This window comes from Geotrypetes seraphini, chromosome 13 (assembly GCF_902459505.1).
Source record: "Geotrypetes seraphini chromosome 13, aGeoSer1.1, whole genome shotgun sequence".
NCBI lineage: Eukaryota > Metazoa > Chordata > Amphibia > Gymnophiona > Dermophiidae > Geotrypetes > Geotrypetes seraphini.
In genome coordinates this window covers 81,603,146-81,627,448 of record NC_047096.1, presented here as the reverse complement: position 1 = coordinate 81,627,448, position 24,303 = coordinate 81,603,146, and the positions used below count along the sequence as shown (strand labels likewise).

The 24,303-nt window shown below is 39.2% G+C and overlaps 1 protein-coding gene across 7 annotated transcripts in view; it reads right to left on the bottom strand.

Annotated features, from left to right (window-relative positions):
* STAT3 (signal transducer and activator of transcription 3) overlaps nt 1-24,303 on the bottom strand; it is a 160,184-nt gene that overhangs the window by 97,747 nt on the left and 38,134 nt on the right. For all 7 annotated transcript variants that reach the window (XM_033917770.1, XM_033917772.1, XM_033917769.1 and 4 more), the window contains 5 exons: nt 16,532-16,627; nt 11,524-11,605; nt 3,841-3,935; nt 3,567-3,718; nt 3,315-3,473 (listed from right to left, as the gene is read on the bottom strand). In XM_033917770.1, the coding sequence (XP_033773661.1) occupies nt 3,315-3,473; nt 3,567-3,718; nt 3,841-3,935; nt 11,524-11,605; nt 16,532-16,627 (584 nt within the window). The remainder of the gene's footprint in view (nt 1-3,314; nt 3,474-3,566; nt 3,719-3,840; nt 3,936-11,523; nt 11,606-16,531; nt 16,628-24,303) is intronic.

Here is a 24,303-nt window from a genome sequence, read left to right as displayed (position 1 = left end):
ATAGGATCAGCCCCAGCAGAAACCTGAGGGACTCCACTACTCACCTTTCCTTCCTCCAAGTGACATCCATTAACCACCACCCTCTGGCGTCTGTCTGTCAACCAGTTTCTAATCCAGTTCTCCACTTTGGTTCCTAACTTCAGCCCTTCAAGTTTGTTCAAGAGCCTCCTATGAGGAACCGTGTCAAAGGCTTTGCTGAAATCTAAGTAAATTACATCTAGCATATGTCCTCGATCCAGCTCTCTCTGGTCACCCAATCAAAAAATTCAATCAGTTTCGTTTGACAAGATTTACCTTTAGTAAAACCATGTTGCCTCGGATCCTGTAACTCATTAGATTCTAGAAGTTCACTGTCCTTTCTTTCAGCAACGCTTCCATTATTTTTCTAACAACCGAAGTGAGGCTTACCGGCCTGTAGTTTACTGCTTCATCTCTGTGACCACTTTTGTAAATAGGGACATCTGCTCTCCTCCAATCCCCAGGAACCACTCCCGTCTCCAGAGATTTGTTGAACAAGTCTTTAATAGGACCCACCAGACCCTCTCTGAGCTCCCTCAGTATCCTGAGATGGATCCCGTCCACCTTCAGGTTTTCAAGTTGTTCATAAACACTTTCCTCTATGAACAGCGCAGAATCTACTCCATTTTCTTGTGTTACTTTGCCAGACAATCTTTGTCCTTCTCCAGGGTTTTCTTCCGTGAACACAGAACAGAAGTATTTGTTTAACACATTTGCTTTCTCCTCATCACTCTCCTCATATTGGTTCCCAGCATCTTTTAGTTTAGCAATTCCATTTTTCATCTTTCTCCTTTCACTGAAAAAATTTTTGTCTCTCTTTTTTACATTTTTAGCCATTTGCTCTTCCGCCAGAGGATGTGGTAAGAGCAGATAGTATAGCTGGTTTTAAGAAAGACTTGAACAAGTTCCTGGAGGAAAAGTCCATAGTTTATTATTGAGAAAGACATGGGGGGAAGCCACTGCTTGCCCTGTGTCGGTAGCATGGAATATTGCTACCCCTTGGGTTTTGGCAAAGTACTAGTGACCTGGATTGGTCACCGTGAGAACGGGCTACTGGGCTTGATGGACCACTGGTCTGACCCAGTAAGGCTATTCTTATGTTCTTATGCACTTTCGCCACATGTATCTCTCTCTTGGCTTCTTTCAGTTTCACCCGGTGGTCCTTTCTGTACTCCTTTTCTTGTTTTTTTTAATATTTCAGGAACACCAACTGTTTTGCCTTTATTTTCCTCACCACTAGTTTGGAGAACCATATCGGTTTCCTTTTTCTCTTGTTTTTATTTACTTTCTTCACATAAGGGTCCGTAGCCATTTTTATCACTCCTTTCAGCTTAGACCACTGTTTTTCTACTTCTCTTATGTCCTCCCATCCTAACAGCTCTTTCTTCAGGTACTCTTCCATTTTATTAAAGTCTATACATTTGAAATCTAGGACTTTAAGTATTGTGCGACTGCTCTCAACTTTAGCTGCTATATCAAACCAAACAGTTTGATGATCGCTACTTCCCAGGTGGGCACCCACTCAAACAGAGGTACTCTCCCCATTTGTGAGGACCAGATCCAATATCGCTTTTTCCCTTGTGGGTTCCTTCCGTCACCATTTGTCTGAGCAGAGCCTCTGAAAGGCATTCACAATCTCCCTACTTCTTTCCGATTCCACAGACAAACTTTCCAGTCCACATCTGGCAGGTTGAAATCTCCCAACAGTAGCACCTCCTCTTTCTTTCCAAACTTTTGGCTATCCACAATGAGATCTTTATCAATTTGCTGCAACTGAGTCGGAGGTCTGTAGACTACACCCACGTAAATAGAAATTCCATCTTCTCTTTTCAGAGCGATCCATATTGCTTCTTCCTCTCCCCAGGTCCCTTGCACTTTAGTCGCTTGCATATCGATCTTTACATAGAAAGCTACTCCTCCACCTTTTTGACCATCTCTGTCCTTCCTAAAAGATTATATCCCGGTATGTTTACATCCCATCCATGGGAGTCACTGAACCATGTCTCTGTGATGGCAACAATATACAGATCTGCCTCTAACATCAGGGCTTGCAGACTTTGTTGCTTAGACTGCGAGCATGTGTGGTCATTGCTTTCTAGCTATTTTGCAGCAGTAATCTCCTTTTTCGTATAGTTGTTTTGTTTCGTTTCACTTCCCGTTGCAATGCTAAAAAGTGAGTTGCTGATAATGCTTATGTTGCAATCTTTACTACCATCAACATCTTGTCTTTTGCTGGGGGTGGCCTCTATAACTGTCCTTCATACATATGCCACCCCCACTTTCTAGTTTAAATGCCTAGAAACATATTGTTTAAGTTTCTCCGTAAGGATTCATTTTCTTGCTATGGAAATATGTAGCCCATCAGTACAACATAGCTTCTTGTCCTTCCATGTATTACCCTATCCTCCTATGTACTTAAAGACTTCTTGATGACACCAGGCTTTGAGCCATCTATTAAAGTGCTCTGTGGTAAGTTGGTATGATTTTGTGGAGTGATGGAAGCTGCTTTAATTGTAAGTTTGCAGAGCTCCTTCTTAATACTAGCAAGTTGAAGACAGATGGGGCAAGCCTTAAGCCTCCAAATAGTGTGTCTTGGAATTAAAGTACCACAGTGATTGCATAGAATAAAGGTCATCTTGATTGATTGCGAAGTGAATTGATTTGAGTATTCCTGATTATTTGGTTCTCTATATATGAGCAGTGATCCCTGGGTGGGTGGGACTATAAGTCTTACGAGGAGGAAGAGGAAATAAGATATAGCATAGACGACTCTATGAGAGAGAACTTTGTCCCATATAGAGCACACATGCGGTGATTAATTTCTGCTCCCAGAACACTTTCTGTCCACAAAAAAAAAACATACGATAGATCACTGTTCCTTTTTGGTGCAAATTGTAAGTTTAACAGCCATCTTCACCATAGCATAACAGCTCTCCCACTAACTGCAAGGTGAGCAGGCTTGCCTAGCTGACTAGTTGCATGACATTCTACAACATGCCCTCTTACCACTTCTCCTGCCCCAACCATTTCCCATGAAAACATTAAAATGTGGAAAGTTTTTGAAGAACCCTCATCGTATATGATAGGTTTATGATTCTTTGACCCTAATTAAATGCAACAGCATTTGCAGAAGTGTTCTTACATACAGACATTTCCCCATGCAAATCTGGAACCTTGCTATATAAATTGTATTACTTTAATGTTATGCTGTGTGTTTACTGTGCATTCTTAAATATAATAATTAAACCCCTTAAACCTGTACAAGCAGCTTTGAGCAACCCACATCCATTTAATACCTCTTCATTAGGTTCCTGAATAACTCCACAATGCGCTCCTCCAGCATTGGTCGATGCTGCACAATGGGATCACCCTTGTAGGAAACTTTCTGCTGCAGTTCTTCCAGTTTCTTGATCTGCTGCCGTGTTTGAAGCTGAGATTCTGCCAGAGATGTTATCCTATTAAAAAAAGAAATACAAGATTAACATGGAAAACTTTAATACAGTGACAAGGACATATAGAGACAGACTTGCTTTCCCCCGTTTTTTTACCAGTTTTCCAGTCGATCAAGGCAGATATTAGGGGGTCCTCCGATGCAGGCGATCTGTTGTCTTCTCTTCCAATCAGCCAGTTCTTCATCAGTCAGTGTTTTCTGAACATACTCCATGGCAGATAGCAGCCCAGCCAAATCACTCACTATGCTCTTAAAAAAAGTGAAGAGAATTGTGAATATCTCTCTTCCAAATACAAAATGCATAAATAATTTCTGGCAGGGAGATACAGAAATATCAAAATCTACAGGTGAGAAGCTTAAACAGAGCATACTCTTCTCATTTGATCCAAAGCTGTCAACATTTGTTCCAGCTGCTGCATTTTTTGCCGAGTTACTGCTTGGTTATTCCCATTCAGATCCGACACATCTATTGGATAGGACAGAATAAAAATGTTAGAAACCCAACACTCAAATTGGTTCTCTACTATAGGTACTGCACATATATAGATGTACCAGAATATGTTTCATTTGCCCATTAAAACCATGCTCTATGTCACCACTATGCTACTGGACCCAAATCAAAACAATTAAGAGGGATTTACTGATGAGGAAGTGGGAGTCAGCCAGTCCTACTGAGACTTTTCCAAGTCATCTAGCCCCTTTATCTGGTTGCATATTAAGTAGTCAGGCTCAACTAACATGGGTTAAGTCAGTGGTCTCAAACTCGCGGCCCAGGAACCACATGTGGCCCGCCAGGTACAATTTTGAGGCCCTCGGTATGTTTATCATAATCACAAAAGTAAAACAAAACAGTTTCTTCATCATATGTCTCTTTAGCGATAAATTACAATATTATTATTAAGACTTAGCCAAAAGGAAAGATTTATAAACTATAAAGAGTTTTACCTCATGCAAAATTGTCATTTCTTTAATAAGACATCAACCGCAGGGCTCTCCTTTATCCCCAACGTTGTTTAATGTCTATTTAGTGTCCCTGGCGCATTTACTCCAAAGTCTAGAAGTAATGTTTTACATTTATGCAGACGACATCTCTATATTGCTACCTTGTAAGATCATCTCAAATGAATTGATTACTTAAATTTCTATAATCTTAGAAAAGGTAGAATTATGGATACTACAGGTTAGGTTGAAGCTTAATCTTGAAAAAACAAGGGTTTTTTTTGGCAAGCCCTAATGAGAAAATTCAAGAAAAAAGTATCTAATTGAAGGGCCAAAATTTCGAGATAGCGTCTAATTTGAAAATTCTGAGTGTTACTTTGGATCGCACATTAACTTTTAGGAAACATACAGATTTATTAATTTAAAAAAGTTATGTGCTTTTATGGAAATTAAGAACCATTAAAAAGTTTTTTGACAGCGAATCTTTTCGGTTACTGATTCAATCTATTGTATTATCAACTTTAGACTATTGTAATATAATTTATTTGGGGTCACCTAAAAAGATTATATTAAGACTTCGGTTGGTGCAAAATGCTGCAGTTTGCCTGATTTTTAATCTTAAAAAGTATGATCATGTTAGCCCTTCTTATACCAAGTTACACTGGTTGCCTTTTGGGGCCAGAGTGTTTTTTAAGTTTGGATGCATTTGTTATAAGGTGCTTTTTGGATTATCTCCCTCATATTTGTCCTCCTATCTGAAACTTTCTTATTCAACAAAAGGAATTAGAAATTCTGGAAAGTTCATCTTCCCTACTCCAAATGCCTGTCGTTTTAAGACCTTTTTAGATAGGACTTTGGAGTATCAAGCTGGGAAGATGAACTCCTGGCTAAGTCCGATGATTGTTCAATCTAATTCTTACTTCACATTTAGGAAATCATTAAAGACCTATTTATTTGACAAATAAGAATATTAATTTTGATATATTTAAATGAGGTCTTTGGTTTCTATTCTTATTGTCATAGTATGTTTTAATTTTTTAATAATTTTTAACATTGTACTTGAATGTTTTTAACAATTGTATTACTTTTATTATATAATTTTAGATTGTAGGTAGATAGTGTGTTCTATGAAACTGTACCATGTGCTGAAATGTCTCAGTATTCTCCTGTTGTGAACCGCCCAGAACCATTGGTTGGGTGGTATACAAGAAAATTAATTATTAGTATTATTATTATTATTAACTATTTTTTCTGAGACCCTCCAAGTACCTATAAATCCAAAATGTGGCCCTGCAGAGGGTTTGAGTTTGTGACCACTGGGTCAAGTCTTGGCAGGGGCAGATTTCTCTACTTGTCAATCTCAAGGATCTTCACAGTTTTGGCTAAATTGTATTAATACAAAATCCTTAATTTTTAAGTAAAGCTGTGGGTATGTTGTCTGTCATTGACAAGTATCCATGAATATGCTTGAATGTTATTTTGACATGTTTATTGTTACAGCTGAAGATCATACTCATTTAATATATAACGGATTGGTCAATTATTCACCTTCCTTCCCTATATTGTTCTTTATATGACCAGAGAATATTGACTATCAATTCCATAAGTGTGGACTATAACACAAACATTAACGACTGCACTCATAAATATTCACACCCCAGATCCTCAGCGGCAACACATTAGGCTCAAAAATCTTTCATCTGCTTAATGATTCACATGCCAATACATCACTGGTTCTTCGTGAAATGTGGTCGAGAAGGGTGGTGCATAAACATTCGGAAAAATTGGAAGGGGATAGATTCAAAACAAATGCTAGGAAGTTTTTCTTTACTCAGCGGGTGGTGGACACCTGGAATGCGCTTCCAGAGGACGTAATAGGACAGAGTAGGGGGCTACTGCGCAAGTCCTGGAACTGTTGGGCCGCCGCGTGAGCGGACTGCTGGGCACGATGGACCTCGGGTCTGACTCAGTGGAGGCATTGCTTATATTCTTATGTTCTTATTAGAGATTTAAGCCTTGAATAAACACATGGTGAACCATGTTGGTGTACAGTCCCTAGATCACGTGTATCAAACACAACACTTGCGGGCATAAGAACATAAGCATTGCCTCCGCTGGGTCAGACCCGAGGTCCATCGCACCCAGCAGTCCGCTCACGCGGCGGCCCAACAGGTCCAGGACTTGCATAGTACTCTTCTATCTATACCCTTCTATCCCCTTTTCTAGTAGGAAATTGTCCAATCCTTTCTTAAACCCCAATACCGTAATCTGCCCTATTACGTCCTCTGGAAGCGCATTCCAGGTGTCTACCACACGTTGAGTAAAGAAGAACTTCCTAGAATTTGTTTTGAATCTGTCCCCTTTCAACTTCTCTGAATGCCCTCTTGTTCTTTTATTTTTCGAAAGTTTGAAGAATCTGTCCCTCTCTACTCTCTCTATGCCCTTCAAGATCTTGTAAGTCTCTATCATATCCCCTCTAAGTCTCCTCTTCTCCAGGGAAAAGAGTCCCAGTTTCTCCAATCTTTCAGCGTATGAAAGATTTTCCATCCCTTTTATCAGACGTGTCGCCCTCCTCTGAACCCTCTCTAGTAATGCCATGTCTTTCTTAAGGTATGGCGACCAATATTGGACGCAGTACTCCAGATGCGGGCGCACCATCGCCCGATACAACGGCAGAATAACTTGTTTCGTTCTGGTAGTAATACCCTTCTTGATTATACCTAGCATTCTATTCGCTCTCTTAGCGGCCGCTGCGCACTGTGCCGTTGGCTTCATTGTCATGTCTACCATTACCCCCAAGTCCCTTTCTTGGGTACTCTCTTTCACTAACATCCCTCCCATCGTATAGTTGTACCTCAGATTTCTAGTTCCCACATGTAATACTTTACATTTCTCAACATTGAACTTCATCTGCCATCTCGTCGCCCATTCTCCTAGTTTGTTCAAATCTCTTTGCAATTCTTCGCAGTCCTCTTTAGTCCGAGCTCGACTAAATAGTTTGGTGTCGTCTGCAAATTTTATTATCTCACACTTCGTCCCTGATTCTAGATCATTTATGAATATTTTAAATAGCAGCGGCCCGAGCACCGAGCCCTGCGGGACCCCACTCGTTACCCTCCTCCAGTCCGAGTAGTGGTCCTTCACTCCTACCCTCTGTGTCCTACCCGCCAACCAATTTCTGATCCATCTATGTACGTCTCCTTCCACCCCATGGTTCTTCAGTTTCCGGAGTAGGCGTTCATGGGGCACCTTGTCAAAGGCTTTTTGGAAATCTAGATATATGATGTCTATGGGGTCTCCTTTGTCCATCCGTTTGTTAATTCCTTCGAAGAAGTGCAATAAGTTCGTTAGGCACGATCTCCCCTTGCAGAAACCATGTTGGCTGGTTATCAGAAGTTCGTTTCTTTCAAAATGTTCATTGATGTTTTCTTTTATCAGTGCTTCCGCCATTTTCCCTGGAACAGAGGTCAGACTCACCGGTCTGTAGTTTCCCGGGTCTCCTCTTGATCCCTTTTTAAAGATAGGTGTAACATTGGCTATCTTCCACTCCTCCGGGATCCACTCCTCCGGGATCCACTCCTCCGGCAGAATCCAGCCCTCATGGCATTTTTATGTGGCCCGCAGAAATGCTCCTGAACTTCCCCTTCTCACAGCCCAGCGTATCCTCCCTCCCACGCTGGTCCGACATCACCATCATGTCGGAAAGTCTGTCAGCTTCAGCAGCGATTTAGCAGTGTTGTCCTTGGCTCCCCCTCCTGCCTTCCGTCCACCTGGTCCACCCGGGTGGAAACAGGAAGTTGCACATCATTGGAGACAGTCTGCGGCAGGTGAAAAGCAGGAGGGGAGCCACATACAACACTGCAAATCGCTGAGGCTACGTACAACACTGCCAAATCGGCTTGACGGCGACATTGGACTGGAACCGGAGGGAAAGACACGCTGGGCTATGAGGAGAGAGGGACCGGCGCTGGAGGGAAAGGCATGCTGGCCTGTGAAGAGAGCGAGATGAAGGGAGAGAGGTTGGACCTAGGGTAGTGTGGAGAAAGAGGGGAAAAAATATTTGAAGTGAGAACCGTTGGCAAGAGAAAGGGAGAAATGGTGGACCTGGGGGGAGGGATGGAGGCAGGTAGACGGGGGAGAGATGGGATGGAGGGCAGTTGGGAAGAGAAAAGAAGAGAAGTTGGATCTGGAGATGGAAAATTGATAGGTGAAAATTTAAAAAGAAGGAGAAGAATGAGAAATAGGGCGAGATTTGAGTGGACAGAGGCAGAAAAGAAAAAAGGAGAAGAGTTGCAAGGGAAAAATCAATATGTTGAAGACGGTTCACAGTCATTCGCGCGCGGGACAAAGCCGCGCCGACATTTGAGCCCAGACAATTGGGCGCAAGACTCCAGCACGCTGCCGGAAAAGTTAATTTTAAAGAGCTCTGACAAGGGGGGAACCCCCTAGTTTACTTAATAGTGTTCATGCTGCCGCTGGGGGGGGGTTGGAACTCCCCATTATAGAGGAACCTTAACTTTTTCCCGATTTTTTAGGGAAAAGTTAAGTTTTCTGTATAATGTGGGGGTTGCACCTCTCACACACACCCAACGGCAGCGCGAACGGTATTAAGTAAAATGGGGGGGTTTCCCCTCACACACACCCCCCCCCCGTCGGAGCTCTTTAAAATTAACTTTTACAGCGGCACGCTGGAGTCTTGTGTGCAATTATCTGGGCCAAAATGTCGGCACGGCTTTGTCCGGTGCACTTTTGTGCCATCACTGTTGAAGACAGGGACTGGAGCAAGAGAGAAGAGAAAAAAAAATGGAAAGCAGACACTGGAAAGAGAATTCGAAGATAGACAAAATCAGAAAGAGAAACTGGGACCAAAAGCAAAATGACCAGACAACAAAAGGTAGAAAAAAATCATTTTATTTTCTATCTTGTGATTACAATATGTCAGATTTGAAATGTGTATCCTGCCAGAGCTGGTGTTAAACAGCAAGCGTGAACTAGGACCTAAAAGAGAGGAAAAGTCTTTTTTATTTATTTTGTAGCCGGTGTGGGGTTGGAGAGGTTGTATCCCTATACTTCTACTAAGACTAACCCCCTCCTTTGCTGACGCACAGCATGGGATTTGGTGGCGGCGGTGATTGATCTGATGCCCACAGAAGTCTTGTGAGTGTCGGAGCAGCCACAGGTGCTGGGGCCCATGCTGTGGGTAAGTATCTTAATAAAAAATCCGGCCCGCTGATCAGTAATGGCACTCGTGGACTCTAGGGGGCAGTATGAAATGGACAGTGTAGGACATGAGTGGTGCAGTATCTTGTGGAGTTTTTCTACAAAAATGCCTGCTTTTCGTATGATTCTGGGTAACTCTAGTTAGATACAAGCATATGTGTTAGCTAAGGCCATGCCCAATAGAAGCATACGAAAAGTTGGTGAATAAAAATATGAATATGGATTTAGCCAAGGCCAGAAAAACACACTACAGATTAATATTAAGGAAAAGCATAATAATATTCTTTTTATGTATTTTGCTATTAAGCCAGACCATAGGGGAAATCAGAACACATGTTTCTTTCTCTCTCTTGTTCTCTTTGTTCAGGTTTTTCCCGCTTTTAGCCTCGTGGTTCTAATTGATACCAGATGTGCCTTAGGCTGGTTAGGAAGAACATATTAGACTCCATCTTTCAAAATGGAGCATAACATGTATTAAGTGTGTTGGATGTGTGGATCTGTTATGTATGGAAGAGGCCCCGAATGAACGGATATATGAAAGATATGTGAAAGAATGTACTTAATTTCCAATATTTTATATATGAAACCTGAGCACAACATCTGGAAATAATTAGAATCAGAGACCTGTAGCAGTCTCCAGCATAGGAAGGGAAGGGGGGTACATGAAACCCACACTGAGGAAAGTATATCAGTGAAATTTAACACTGACAGTTAGAGCAAGGGGGAAATACCCTTCCTTCTCCTTTACTGTGCTGACAGGGAGAGCCGATAATTTCTCAGCACTTTGTAACAAATGCAGGTTCTCTTAATATACTTTTTTTAAAAGGACAAAAAGAATATTGGATATGTAACAAAATGTCTATGTATATTCAGAAATAAATGTAAACAAAAAATATGATTTCTGGAACTTTTATTCCATGTTAAAGAGAAGTCTTTATCCAAATTTTAGGACAGCCTCTGTTAGTGGATTGGCTGAAAGCCAATGATGTCATCAAACTAGACTGAAGGTATATATTGGGAAGCAATGCATTATCGAACTGAGCTCTTTGTCAGAAAGCCAGCGTTTTGGCACTGTACAGAGCTTCCGATGACGCAACCAATCTTTTGAAATTCCATGATGGAAAAATAAAGACAATAATTAATTATTTTGATAAAACTTGCGTCATGGGTCATTTTTCATATATTTTTTGTTATTTTACACACCTTGAGTGAAAGCTAGCAGTTTACTTGGCAACTGCACCTTTACGAGTGCGCTGGTGTCCCATTATCCATGCTCACCGCGACTTAGCCTGATTTCGGTCCCTTATGTGATTTGAGTTTGACACCCCTGCCCTAGATCAATGACCACAAAGCTAAGTATTCTGTTAAGAATTATTTAAAAATATTTATATTCACAATAATACAGTTAAAAAAATATAGATCCAGTGACGAGTTGGCATGTGAATCATTAGGCAGATGAAAGATTTTTGAGCCTAATGTGTTGCCGCTGAGGATCTGGGGTGAATATTTCTGAGTGGAGTCTTTAACGTTTGTGTTATAATCCATACTTATGGAATTGATGGCCTACAGTTGACTGATCTCTAATATTCTACATGCATGATATTGAAGCAGATAATAATGACATTGTAAGCGTTCCCACTGACAGTTAAATTACTGTAGTTAAAAAACCATACTCCGGTGGAGAAAAATACTGAAATACTGCAGATGTTATTCCTTGGCTATTATGCAGGTCAAAATTTATTTCCAGGACTAAAATTTAAATTAGTACATTATGGTGTTTTCAATACCTTTTTAATTTGAAAGAAGAATCAATATTTTAGCCATTATTGCAAGACTTTCTGTATTTATCTTACAATAAAATTATTAAATGTTAAAAATAATTTTAAAAAATTTACCTCCTTGACTCTTTAGCGTCTTGTAGTTGAAATCAAAATCATCCTGGAGATTTTCTACCACCTTCATCTTCTGCTCCAAATCCTGAATACAACACGGAGCCCCATAATTAGAGAAAACCTGCATTTCCCTTAAAACATGTTTGTAATAATATTCTAAAGTATGGAATAGTTACATTTCAAGATTAAATAGAGTATGAAGGGCATTCAATAATTTATCCAAGTACAAAAAAGTAGCAAGCATGTCGAAACAAGTCTGTGCATGTTGTGAAATGTCTCAAAGTTACTCATACACAGTTGTAGCTCAGAGCGAGTCCAACATTCCAAGGATGCCAGGAGAGTCCTTGTACAAATCAAGAAAGAAACTGCTTGATTTTGTTCCTTGTGACCCTTACCAAGAGGACAAGGGTTAGGGTTTGGGACTAGGATTAGGTCCCAAGAGGGAACCTGTGCAGGATCTCCTTAACCATCTGTGCCAAGATCTGGAGCCCAAAAAAACAACCAGGGCCCCACCAGGATCCCCCTATAGAGGAAGTCAGGGTGGGCAGGAATGAAAAATCCCCTCATATGTATTCTCCCTTTGAGTGAACTGAAATAGAAGAGAGGATTCTAACTGCCAATTTGCCTTGGCAGAAACACAGAGAAATATATTAAATTTGAGGGAGGGAAACAGCACATGTAAAATTTCCACTGAGAGAAAAGAGATTGAATGAGCCACATTTACACACTATAAAAAAAATCCATTATCATAAGAACATAATGGCCTCTGTTGGGTCAGACCAGTGATCCATCGTGCCCAGCAGTCACTCACGCGGCAGCCCTTGGTCAAAGACCAGCACCCTAACTGAGACCAGTCCTACCTGTATACGTTCTGGTTCAGCAGGAACTTGTCTAACTTTGTCTTGAATCCCTGGAGTGTGTTTTCCCCCATGACAGACTCCGGAAGAACATTCCAGTTTTCTACCACTCTCTGGGTGAAGAAGAACTTCCTTATGTTCGTACGGAATCTATCCCTTTCAATTTTAGAGAGTGCCCTCTCGTTCTCCCTACCTTGGAAAGGGTGAACAACCTGTCCTTATCTACTAAGTCTATTCCCTTCAGAACCTTGAATGTTTCGATCATGTCCCCTCTCAAGCTCCTCTGCTCGAGGGAGAAAAAGCCCAGTTTCTCTAATCTTTCACTGTACGGCAACTCCTCCAGCCTCTTAAAAATCTTAGTAGCTCTTCTCTGGACCCTTTCAAGTAGTACCGTGTCCTTCTTCATATTGGACGCAGTACTCCAGATGAGGGCGCACCATGTCCCGGTACAGCAGCATGATAATCTTCTCTGATCTGTTGGTGATCCCCTTCTTTATCATTCCTAGCATTCTGTTCACCCTTTTCACCGCCGCCGCACATTGCGTGGATGGCTTCATCGACTTGTCGATCAGAACTCCCAAGTCTCTTTCCTGGGAAGTCTCTCCAAGTACCGCCCCAGACATCCTGTATTCGTGCATGAGATTTTTGTTACCTACATGCATCACTTTACACTTATCCATATTGAACCTCATCTGATAGAGACTTTTAAAATATTAAAAGGATTTGACATAATAGACCAGGAAGAAGCATTACTGACATTTTCAGATGTGACACGGACAAGAGGTCATAGCCTGAAACTGTGTGGCAGCAGGTTCAAGACAAATGTCAGGAAGTTCTGTTTCACACAGCGAGTGGTGAGCGCTTGGAATGCTCTCCCAGAGGAGCTTGTGGCAGAGACTATTGTACAGGGTTTCAAGTGCAAGTTGGATGCACACCTTCTTGCAAATCATATCGGGGGATACGGGAAATCCAGGTCTCCAACAGGGAGCACCTAACTGAGCCTCCGCGTGTGCGGATCGCCGGACTAGATGGACCTAGGTCTGATCCGGTGAAGGCGTTTCTTATGTACCCATTCCTCGAGCCTGATTATGTCATGTTGCAAATCTTCGCAATCCCCCTGTGTCTTCACTACTCTGAATAACTTCATATCGTCCGCAAATTTACTCACTTCACTCGTCGTACCAATGTCTAGATCATTTATAAAGATATTGAAGAGCACAGGTCCAAGCACTGAATCCTGCGGCACCCCACTGGTGACTCTCTTCCAGTCCGAGTATTATCCATTTACCCCCCACTCTCCATTTCCTATGATCCAGCCAGTTTTTAATCCATTTGAGTATTTCACCCTCGATTGCATGGCTCGCAATTTTCCGAAGTAGTCGTTCATGCGGAACCTGAAAATCCAGATATAGAATGTCGACTGGGTTGCCCTTGTCTATCTGTCTATTTACTCCCTCAAAGAAGTGCAGTAAGTTCGTCAAACACGATCTGCCTTTGCTAAAACCGTGCTGACTGGTCCTCATCAGCCCGTGTCCGTCAAGGTGATCAATGATGCTGTCCTTTATCAGCGACTCTACCATCTTTCCCAGTACCGAGGTCAGACTCACCGGTCTGTAGTTTCCCGGATCTCCCCTCGAACCTTTCTTGAAGATCAGCGTAACATTTGCCACATTCCAGTCTTCTGGAATCTTTCCTGATTTGATCGACAGATTGGCTATTAGTTGAAGCAGTTCAGCTATGGTCCCTTTCAGGTCCTTGATGACCCTCCAATGGATACCATCCGGTCCCGGGGATTTATCACTCTTAAGCCTATCAATTTGCCTACACACCTCCTCTAGACTGACCGTCAATCCTGTCAGCTTTTCGTCTTCATTTCTAGCATATAGCCTGATGGGTTCCAGTATGCTGTGTACATCTTCTTCAGTAAATACAGACGTAAAAAATGTGTTCTGTTTATCGGCGACTGCTTTGTCCTCCTTTAGCGCTCCCTTTATTCCATGGTCATCCAACGGTCCCACCGCTTCCTTCGCGGGTCGTTTCCTCTTAATATATCGATAGAACGGCTTGAAGTTCTTCACCTCCTTGGCTATTTTTTCCTCGTAGTCTCTTTTAGCCCCTTTTACCGCCTTATGGCACCTGCATTGATGTTGTTTGTGTTTGTTCCAGTTTTTGTCCATTTTTGACCTTTTCCATTCCTTAAACGAAGTTTTCTTGTCTCTTATTGCTTCCTTCACCTCTATAGTGAGCCATGCTGGTTCTTTGTTCTTTTTCCTCTTTGATCCCTTGTTGATATGCGGTATATATAGATTTTGCACCTCGGTGACTGTGTCCTTAAAAAGGGACCAAGGTTGCTCTAGCGTTTTACACTGCTTATCCTCTTCTTAATCTTCTTCCCTACCATGAGTCTCATCCCTTTGTAATTCCCTTTTCAGAAGTTCAGTTCTGTGGCTGTCGTTTTGGACTGATGTTTCTCCCCTGCGTCCAGATTGAAGCAGATCATATTGTGATTGCTGTTTCCCAGCATCCCTTCTACTTCTACATCTTGGTGCCGGTCCCCGTAGGCCATTTAGAATTAAGTCCAGAATTGCATTTCCTCTTGTGTTTTCGCTGACAAGTTGTTCCAGGAAGCAATCGCAACAGCATCCAAAACTTGGTCTCTCTAATGTAGCTGGAGGTGCCTAGGTTCCAGTCTATTCCCGGATAGATGAAGTCACCCATGATAACTGCGTTGCCTCCCTTGCAGTTGCGTTTAATCTCCTCCGTCATTTCTCCGTCAATTTCTTCGGACTGCCCTGGGGGTCGGTAGTAGGTGCCGATTTTCGTTTCCTGGAATTTTGACCCATAGAGACTCTAACTTATCTGTCTGTTGTGGCATGTTCTCTCCAGTAGATTCAATTCCCTCTTTGATGTATATGGCGATGCCACCACCTTTTTGAGCCACTCTGTCTCTGCAGTATACTTTGTATCCTGGTAGCACAGTGTACCAGACGTTTTCCTCAGTCCACCATGTTTCCGTGATGCCTATGATGTCAACGTTATCTTTTTGAGCCATAGCTTCTAATTCACCCATCTTATTTCTGAGGCTCCTTGCGTTCATGTACATACACTTGAGTTTGTGGCCTGTTCCTTTCTTGCATTTCCTTCCCTCTTGTGTCCTTTTCGATCTGACTTGTCTGTGATCTGGTGAGTCTTTCCCTCTATCTTCTTGCACGGTATCCTCCAGGTATACCAGTTCCCGAACCATCGACTCTCTCTTGGTCCCTGCTCAGCTGCTGGCCAGCATGCCCTACCATGCGGCATACTTGTCTGGGGTTGCCTGACTGCCTCAGTCTCTCTGGGTTTGTTTAGTACAGAAGTTTGCAAACCAGGCCTCAATGCACACCCAGCAAATCAGGGTTTCAGGATACCCCACTGAATTAAATGGGATATCTTGAAAACCCTGACTGGTTATGTGTGTCCCAAGGACTTAGAGGAATATTTGCTACTATGTTCTTTACAACAGCATTAGCCCTTATCAAAGGGAATAAAACTAGCCAGGCCAATTGCATTAATGTGTATGTGCTGCTGAAGTGAGCACTTTTGGAAAGCCTGATTACTTCAGGGGGATCCTGTGAGGAGCGCACCCATACAGGGTGAACAGGCAAGAGAGATGGGGGAATGGGTGCCTGCACTCCTCAGGCAAGACCCCGTGGAACTGAGTCAAAGCTATACACCAGTGGTTCCCAACCCTGTCCTGGAGGTCCACTAAGCCAATCGGGTTTTCAGGCTAGCCCTAATGAATATGCATGGAGAAGATTTGCATGTCTGTCACTTCCACTATATGGAAATTTCTCTCATGCATATTCATTAGGGCTAGCCTGAAAACCCGATTGGTTTAGTGGACCTCCAGGACAGGGTTGGGAACCACTGCTATACACAGTGGCACTAAGAAGTCTAAGTTAAATTGATAGAGAATCAAGTGATATTGTTTAAGTTTAAATGTTATTTTATGATAAAGAATTAAAAAAAAAAAAAAAAAAAAAGAAGTATAAGTGGGGACTGTGGAGCCAAGCCCTGAGCTCAACCAGTTACAATTCTGAGACTTTGAACTAGGCTATTAGGCTCGACTATGCTTTACCATTTGGTTTGTATGATACACACACACACAGACATACCTGCACCCTCTTTCTCACATCCTGAAGATGCTGTTCCAGCATCTGCTGTTTCTCTGTCACCACAGCTGCTGTGGGATGGCTTGCTTGTCCACCTTGCTGTTACATAAGAAGATAAAGATTATTTTGCAGCTCATACAACAGGATGCGCTCAATAGCAACAACAATGGTCGTACTGTAGGAAACTTAGTACAGCCAATGACAGGTATAGCAGTATACAGCTGCTTTTCATTACTATCTGTTGCTAAACACTTTATATTCTCTTCCTCACAGCAATATAAAACTAGCTAATAGTTGCTTTCTTATTGCTCACTGGTGCATTTATGACATTACAGTGTATTTATGCATTACACTCCTCCTTCTATATGCGCAGGGGTTGGGGTAAAGCCGACCCATGAATAAGAAAAATTTGTGAATAACTATAGGGCCTACTCTGACCCATCCCCACCTCCCTCCCAGACCTCTCCACATCTTACTTTTAAAGCCTAGTGTTCTAGCAGTAAAGTGGGGCAGGAGCAATCTTCTGACGCTCCTGCCCTGTGCAGAGCTGTGAACAAAAACGGCTGCTGCGAATTCCCGTTGTAGTCTTGCGAGACCATGGAACAGAGAGCAGCCATTTTTGCTTGCGGCTCTGCATGGGGCAGGAGCAATCCACTAGACCAGTGGTCTCAAACTCAAACCCTTTGCAGGGCCACATTTTGGCTTTGTAGGTACTTGGAGGGCCGCAGAAAAAATAGTTAATGTCTTATTAAAGAAATGACAATTTTGCATAAGGTAAAACTCTTTTATAGTTTATAAATCTTTCCCCCCCTCCCCCCAAAGTCCTGCTTGTTCCCCCTTCTTTGCAGCATCCTCCAGCTTCCCCCCTGGCCTCCCAGTCTTAGTTTCAGCTAATTACCGCAGCCTACAGAGAGAATCACCGGTGCTGTAGTGTTCCTTGCAGGCGGCCTCCACAGCACGTTCCTTCTGCCGGGGTCCCGCCCCTCCTCTGACATCAGGGGCAGGATCACAGCAGAGGAAATGTACTGCTGAGGATGACGGCTGCCTGAAAGGATCGCTACAGCCCTGGCAATCCTCTCTACAGGTAGCAGTAATTATCTGAAGGTAAGAGCGGGAGGCCAGGGGGGGAAGCTGGAGGATGCTGCCAAGAGTGGGCAGCACTAGTACAGACCGTGGGCCGCAAAATAGCACCTGGCGGGCTGCATGTGGCCCCCGGGCCGCGAGTTTGAGACCACTGAACTAGACCTATCATTGGTCATGGGGAAAATACGTACAATTCCTTTGAATTGCTACTGCAATTATTGTTGCTGGGCTGAAGCACTGCACCAGGAAAAAAAGTGTGTTATAGATGACTATAACTTATTTAGGCTTTTTATTTATCTTTGAAAGGAAAATTTATAGTGCACACACTCTGGACGAGTTACAAAGTCATTTTTCTGAGGCTTGCCTGCTTGGATTGGACCCAATAACCACTGCTGCTGAAACCCCATTGAAAAAGATATTGGGGGTTTATGGAAATGTGTTAATATGTAGAGAAAATGTGGGAATGGGTAGTTTTTGCATAATTGTGATGTGTTTTTTATGCATTGACTATTGGCAAATTTCTATTTTTTTATTTTATAATCTTTATTCATTTTCTTTTGTTACAACAAGTGTTTCATATAAACTTATTAGATATTTAAATATATACACTTGATATACATACTTATCATCTTCAAGTTTAACATTTTTTAAGAAAATTAATTTTATACAAATTTTATAATATTATGCAGTAAATCTAGATTTATATAATTTCTTTTGAATGTAGTATTCCCCCTCCCTCCCTCCCTCCCGTTCAATCAATAATATTTCAAACAACTTTATTGTAAATTCATTTAACATTGATATAGTGTGTAAATCAGAAATAAAATCCCATCTCATTTCCCTCTAATCAATTTTATCTTGGGAAAAATTAATCATTCATTACAAAATTCTGTTAATGGTCTCCATATCTTTTGAAATTTATTAATATAACCTTTTTGTGTTGCTATGGTAAGTTCCATTTTATATATATGACAAACAGAATTCCACCAGAAAGTGTAATTTAATCTGTCATGATTTTTCCAATTCAATGTGATTTGTTGTATTGCTATTCCAGTTAAAATGTACAATAATTTGTTATTATTTGATGTTATTTGACTTTTTGTTCTCATTGTTGTTCCAAATAATATAGTATCATATGTCAAGGCTACTGGGTTTTCTAACATCCTATTAATTTGAGGCCAAATTGATTTCCAGAATGTTAAGATGAATGGACAAAAGAATAGAAGATGGTCTAATGTCCCAATTTCAATATGACAGTGCCAGCATCTATTAGATTTAGAGCTATCAATTCTATGTAAACGTGTAGGGGTCCATAAAGCTCTATGTAAAAGAAAAAACCAAGTTTGTTTCATAGATGCTGACATCGTACATTTTAACCTCCAAGACCAAAGTCGTGGCCATTGAGATGCACTAATTTGGTGCTTTATCTCAATGCTCCAAATGTCTCTAAGACCATTTTTTGGTTTTTTATTTATATATCCGGATATTAATTTATACCACTGTGCAGCTTCATGTCCTATTGAATTTATCTGGAAACACAAGAATTCCAAGCTGTGATAATTAGTAAGATTTTTCCATTCAGGGAACCCTTCTTGAATGGATTGCTTCAATTGCAACCATCTAAAATATTGTGTTTTATTAAGATCAAATTTATGTTGCAATTGTGAAAACTCCAGCATTTTACCATTTTTTATTATGTCGTCTAGAATACGAATATCTGCTGTCATCCAGTTTTTCCAGATTATTTTGAAACCGCCTATTTTGATCTTGGGGTTTAACCAAATTGTTTGAGTTGTTGATTTACTAATTGGAATAGGAGTTAGATTACTTATATATCTTAAAGTTTTCCATGTATCCATGAATATTTTATGTTCTTTGTATAGCCTTGGCATTTTGATACTAACTACATGACTAAGACGTAATGGAAACATAAGTCTCCATTCTAGCCAAAACCATTCTGGGATATTTACAGTGGGCTCTGGGAGGATCCAATACATACCTTGACGTAAAATATAGGCTTGATGATACCTATAGAAGTTGGGAAAATTTACCCCTCCCTCCGCAATTGGTCTTTGTAATGACACTAAAGCAACTCTGGGATTTTTCCCAAGCCAAATAAACTTTGTCAATATTTTATTTAATTTTTTATAAAAAGAATTTTGGAAGAAAATTGGTATCATTCCCATTTGGTAACAGACTACAGGTAATATCATCATTTTTACAGTTTGTATTCTTCCCCACCAAGATAAGTGTAAAGGGTTCCATTGCTCACACATCTCTGTTATTTTTTGTAATAAATTTTTTTCATTAATTTTCATTGTGTCGTCTATATTTTTTGTAATCCAAATTCCAAGATATTTAATAGCATCCTCCTTCCAAACAAAAGAGAATGATTTAAATAAACCTTTTGTACAATGTATATTTAATGGAAGTACTTCTGATTTGTTCCAGTTTATCTTATATCCTGAAAATTTTCCAAATTTTTCAATCAGTTCAAGTAAATGTGGAATGGTAGATTCTGGGTTCCTCAAATATAATAATAAATCATCAGCATAAGCTGATATTTTATATTCTTTATCTGAATGAGGTATACCTTGTATCTCCTTTATTTGTTGGATTGCTAATATTAAGGGTTCTAAAACTATATCAAACAGTAAAGGAGACAAAGGACAACCTTGTCTAACTCCTCTTTGTAGATTGAATTTTTCTGAAAACATATTATTAATGTATAATCTAGCAGAAGGGGAGCTATATAATGTTTGTATCATTTGTGTGAATCCAGGACCTATACCAAACCATTCCATTGCTTGATACATAAATGTCCATTCTATTCTATCAAAAGCCTTTTCTGCATCTAAAGATACAGCAAAAGTGGGCTCATTCATTTTCTTTGTTAAGTATAACATATGGAATGCTAGTCTAGTGTTATGAGATGAATGTCTTTGAGCAACAAATCCTGTTTGAGACATACTTATAATATGTGGGAGAGCTTTAGCCAATCTTAACGCAAGGATTTTTGCTAATAATTTTCCATCTATATTTATTAAAGAGATTGGTCTATAGTTCGATACCAAAGTGGGATCTTTATTTGGCTTTGGCAAAACTATTGTTAATGATTCTGCCATAGTGCCATTTGTACATCCTTTATTAAGTTGATATTGAATAAGATTTAATAAATAGGGTAATAAAAATTTTTGAAATGTTTTATAAAATTCAACTGTATATCCATCACCACCTGGAGCGGATCCAACTCTAAGGGATTTCAAAGCTGTTTCTAATTCTTTTAGTGATATTGGTTCTTCCATACTTCGTTTTATATGTTCAGGAACTTTTGGACCCTCTAATAAATTTAAGAATTCTAAACCTTCCTTTTCTTTATTTGAATAAGTCTCGGAAGAATAAAGAGATTTATAGAATTTTAGAAATTGTTTTAAGATTGGATCAATTTGTGTAAGTGTTTCGCCATTTTCATCTTTTATAGCAATTATTTTTGTTTTCTTTTTTTTCACTTTTAGATAATTTGCCAGTATTCTTCCCGACTTATTTGAGTTTCCATAATACAGTGCCTGCTGTGCAAATAAATCTTTTCTTATCATTTTTGATGATATTTCATTGTATTTACATTTGAGTTTTAACAGTTCTTGTTGTATAGAATATTCCCATTTTTCTATTAGTTTTAATTCTAAATTTTTAATTTCTTTTTCTAAATTAGAGTATTGTTTTTTATTTTGTTTGTTAAGATAAGCCGAATAAGAAATGATTTGTCCTCTTATTGATGCTTTAAATGCATCCCATAATATTTCTCTAGAGATCTCATCTTTATCATTTATTTGAAAAAAATCTTTCATTTTTATTTGAAAATTTTCACAAAATATTGGATCAGCAAGCAATGTATTATCAAACTTCCATATTGGTCTATTTGTATTTTGATCTGTGAACTTAATTTCAATCCATACCCCACCATGATCAGATAAAATAATTGGATCAATGGCAGCTTTTGTTACTTGATGTGCTAGGTGTTTTGATATAAAAATATAATCTATTCTTGAAAAGGAATTGTGAACATGAGAACAGAATGAAAATTCCCGTCCATTAAAATGAAGTATTCGCCAAATATCTATTAAATCACAAGTTTGTATTAAATTATCTAATCCCATTGATTTCATATATCTACTTGGGTTTTTGTCCAATAGAGGATCCATAACAGCATTAAAATCCCCAGCTACTATTAGATTTGAAGTAGCCAGTGGCAATATCAGTTGTTGAAGAGTTTTAAAAATTCATTTTGGTTCGAATTAGGGGCGTATATATTAATCAACGTCATGGTAGTATTTCCCAGATTCATTTCCACAATTATCCATCTTCCATTATTATCTGTTGCCTTTAATTTGAATGTAGCAGTACATTTTTTATTTACCAGAATAGCAACACCTGCTTTTTTCCTTGTAGCTGGTGAGAAAAAACAATGTTTGACCCAACCTCCTTGTAGTTTACTAGATTCAATATTTGAGAGGTGGGTCTCTTGTATAAAGCATAAATCCGCATTTTGCCTTTTTAAAAATAATAGAGCTTTTTTCCTTTTTATCATATGATTTAGACCATTAACATTTAAGGATATTATTTTAAGATCCATTTATGTATTTTTGATATATTTTCCTTAAAATTATATGATTTGTTTTTCTTAATTTTTCCCCCCAGTATTTAAAATATTTTAGAATATACACTTTTTCTTTTTTTTCCCCCCATTTTCCATTATATTTTCCCCTTCCTTTCCCTCCCTTCCCTCCCTTCCCTCCCCATTTTAATATGACCACTTGGATACGCATTTTGAGGTTAGGTGTATATAACTCCTACAAGCTATTAAAATATATATCTTTATTTACTACCATTATTATTTATTTTATTTTATTTTTATTTTTATTTTTTTTTTTTTTTTTTTTAATTATATTTCTCCCTTTAGAGATGTTTTAATTATTTTATTTTATTATGAATTCCCAATGTATAATTTATTTTTAAGTTTTTTATTATAATGTTTTGGTTTGTATTGTATAATAAAGTAATTGTTTTCTAACAATAAATTCTAAGTGGTGTCAAGAAATGTTTTCATTTTTAAATAATAAATATAAATTATATTATTTCCCTTTTCTTTAAGGAAATTATTACATATGACAACAATGTATATCACAAATTCAGTTATATATGAATTAATTCAAATGATATATAATTGTAGTTGAATTATTATAACTTATATTTTTAAGGCTTAGGTATATGTTTGAAGGCAGTCACAAAGGATGAATAGATTTTTCCTCAGTCCAACCTTCAGGAGATTATCTTTAACCTTTTCCCTTCTGAATAGTTATTAGTTATATTTTAGAATATCAAATCAAAGAATAGGAAACTATTATGCCCAGAAGAGCATTCCTTTTCTTTTCTTTTCAGAGCAAGCTGCGGTAATAACATCTCTGAGTGTCTGTTACTGTCTTGGTCTTTGCCACAAATCATATCTTGGTTTTGTAAAAAGGGCTTAACAAACAAATGACATTCCGATAATATCAGGAAATTATTCTCAGTTTTCACAAACCTCCAGTCTTATTTTGCGTCTCAAGTTTTTCATGTCCATTGTTATCTCAGTCAATTTTCAATCTATATCCATTTCATTTCTTTGTCTTTGATCCAATCCTTCGTTTGTCACAAGTTCGTTCATATCTTATCTCTCATCAGCATGGCAAGACTGCATGTTGGATCCTTTTGATATGGAATCAATTTCGTTGTTTAGAATATTCCTGTAGTTTAAATCACAGTTTTGTGTTTTCTTTTTCCTTTTAGTTGGATGTGAAAGATCTGTTTCTGTATCGAACTCTACATTTGTATTTCATATTTAATCTTTATGTTTTATTAATTTAAACATAATTATAAATATAAACACAAATATATTATTCGATAATAAGTTCTTGTTTAAGAGGACATTGGCTGTTCACATTGATCGAGGAAATCTTGAAGTTTTGTAGGATCTGAAAAATTTTGAGTCTTGTTAGCAATGGTAATTTTCATTATTGCTGGATACAGAAGGCCATATCTAGCCCCTAGAGCTCGCAGTTGGGGTCTCATGTCCAGGAATTGTTTTCTTCGTAGTGCAGTCTCTTTTGCAAAGTCAGGAACAATGTGGATTCTTGCATCCTGACATTTTAGGTTTTTGTTTTCCTTTGCTAGCTGGCAGATTTCTACTGCTTGTTGGTGTCTCAAAAGTTTAAATATTAAAGTTCTTGGTCTTGATTGAAGGTTTTTATTCTGTGTTGGTATTCTGTGTGCTCTTTCTATTTCTAATGCAGATTTGAATTTTAAAGGTAGTATTTTAGGTAGAAATTGTTCCAGGAATGTTATAGGGTCATTTTTTTCTACCCCTTCCGGAATCCCGATGATCCTTAAATTGTTCCTTCTTTCTCGATTTCGGCTGTCCTCCAAGTCTCTTTTAATTTCTTCAACTTCTTTCCATATTATTTTAGATTTTCTCATGTCTGTATTTAGTTGTTCTGTATTGTTTTCTAGATCATTTATTTTATTTTCAACTATATCAACTCTTTTGGTGAGAATTGCAGCATCTTCAATTGCTTTTTTTAGTTTTTTATTGCTGTCTAATACTATTTCTTTAATTTGTCTCAATTCTTCCATGACGTCAGGGCTTTCATCTGATG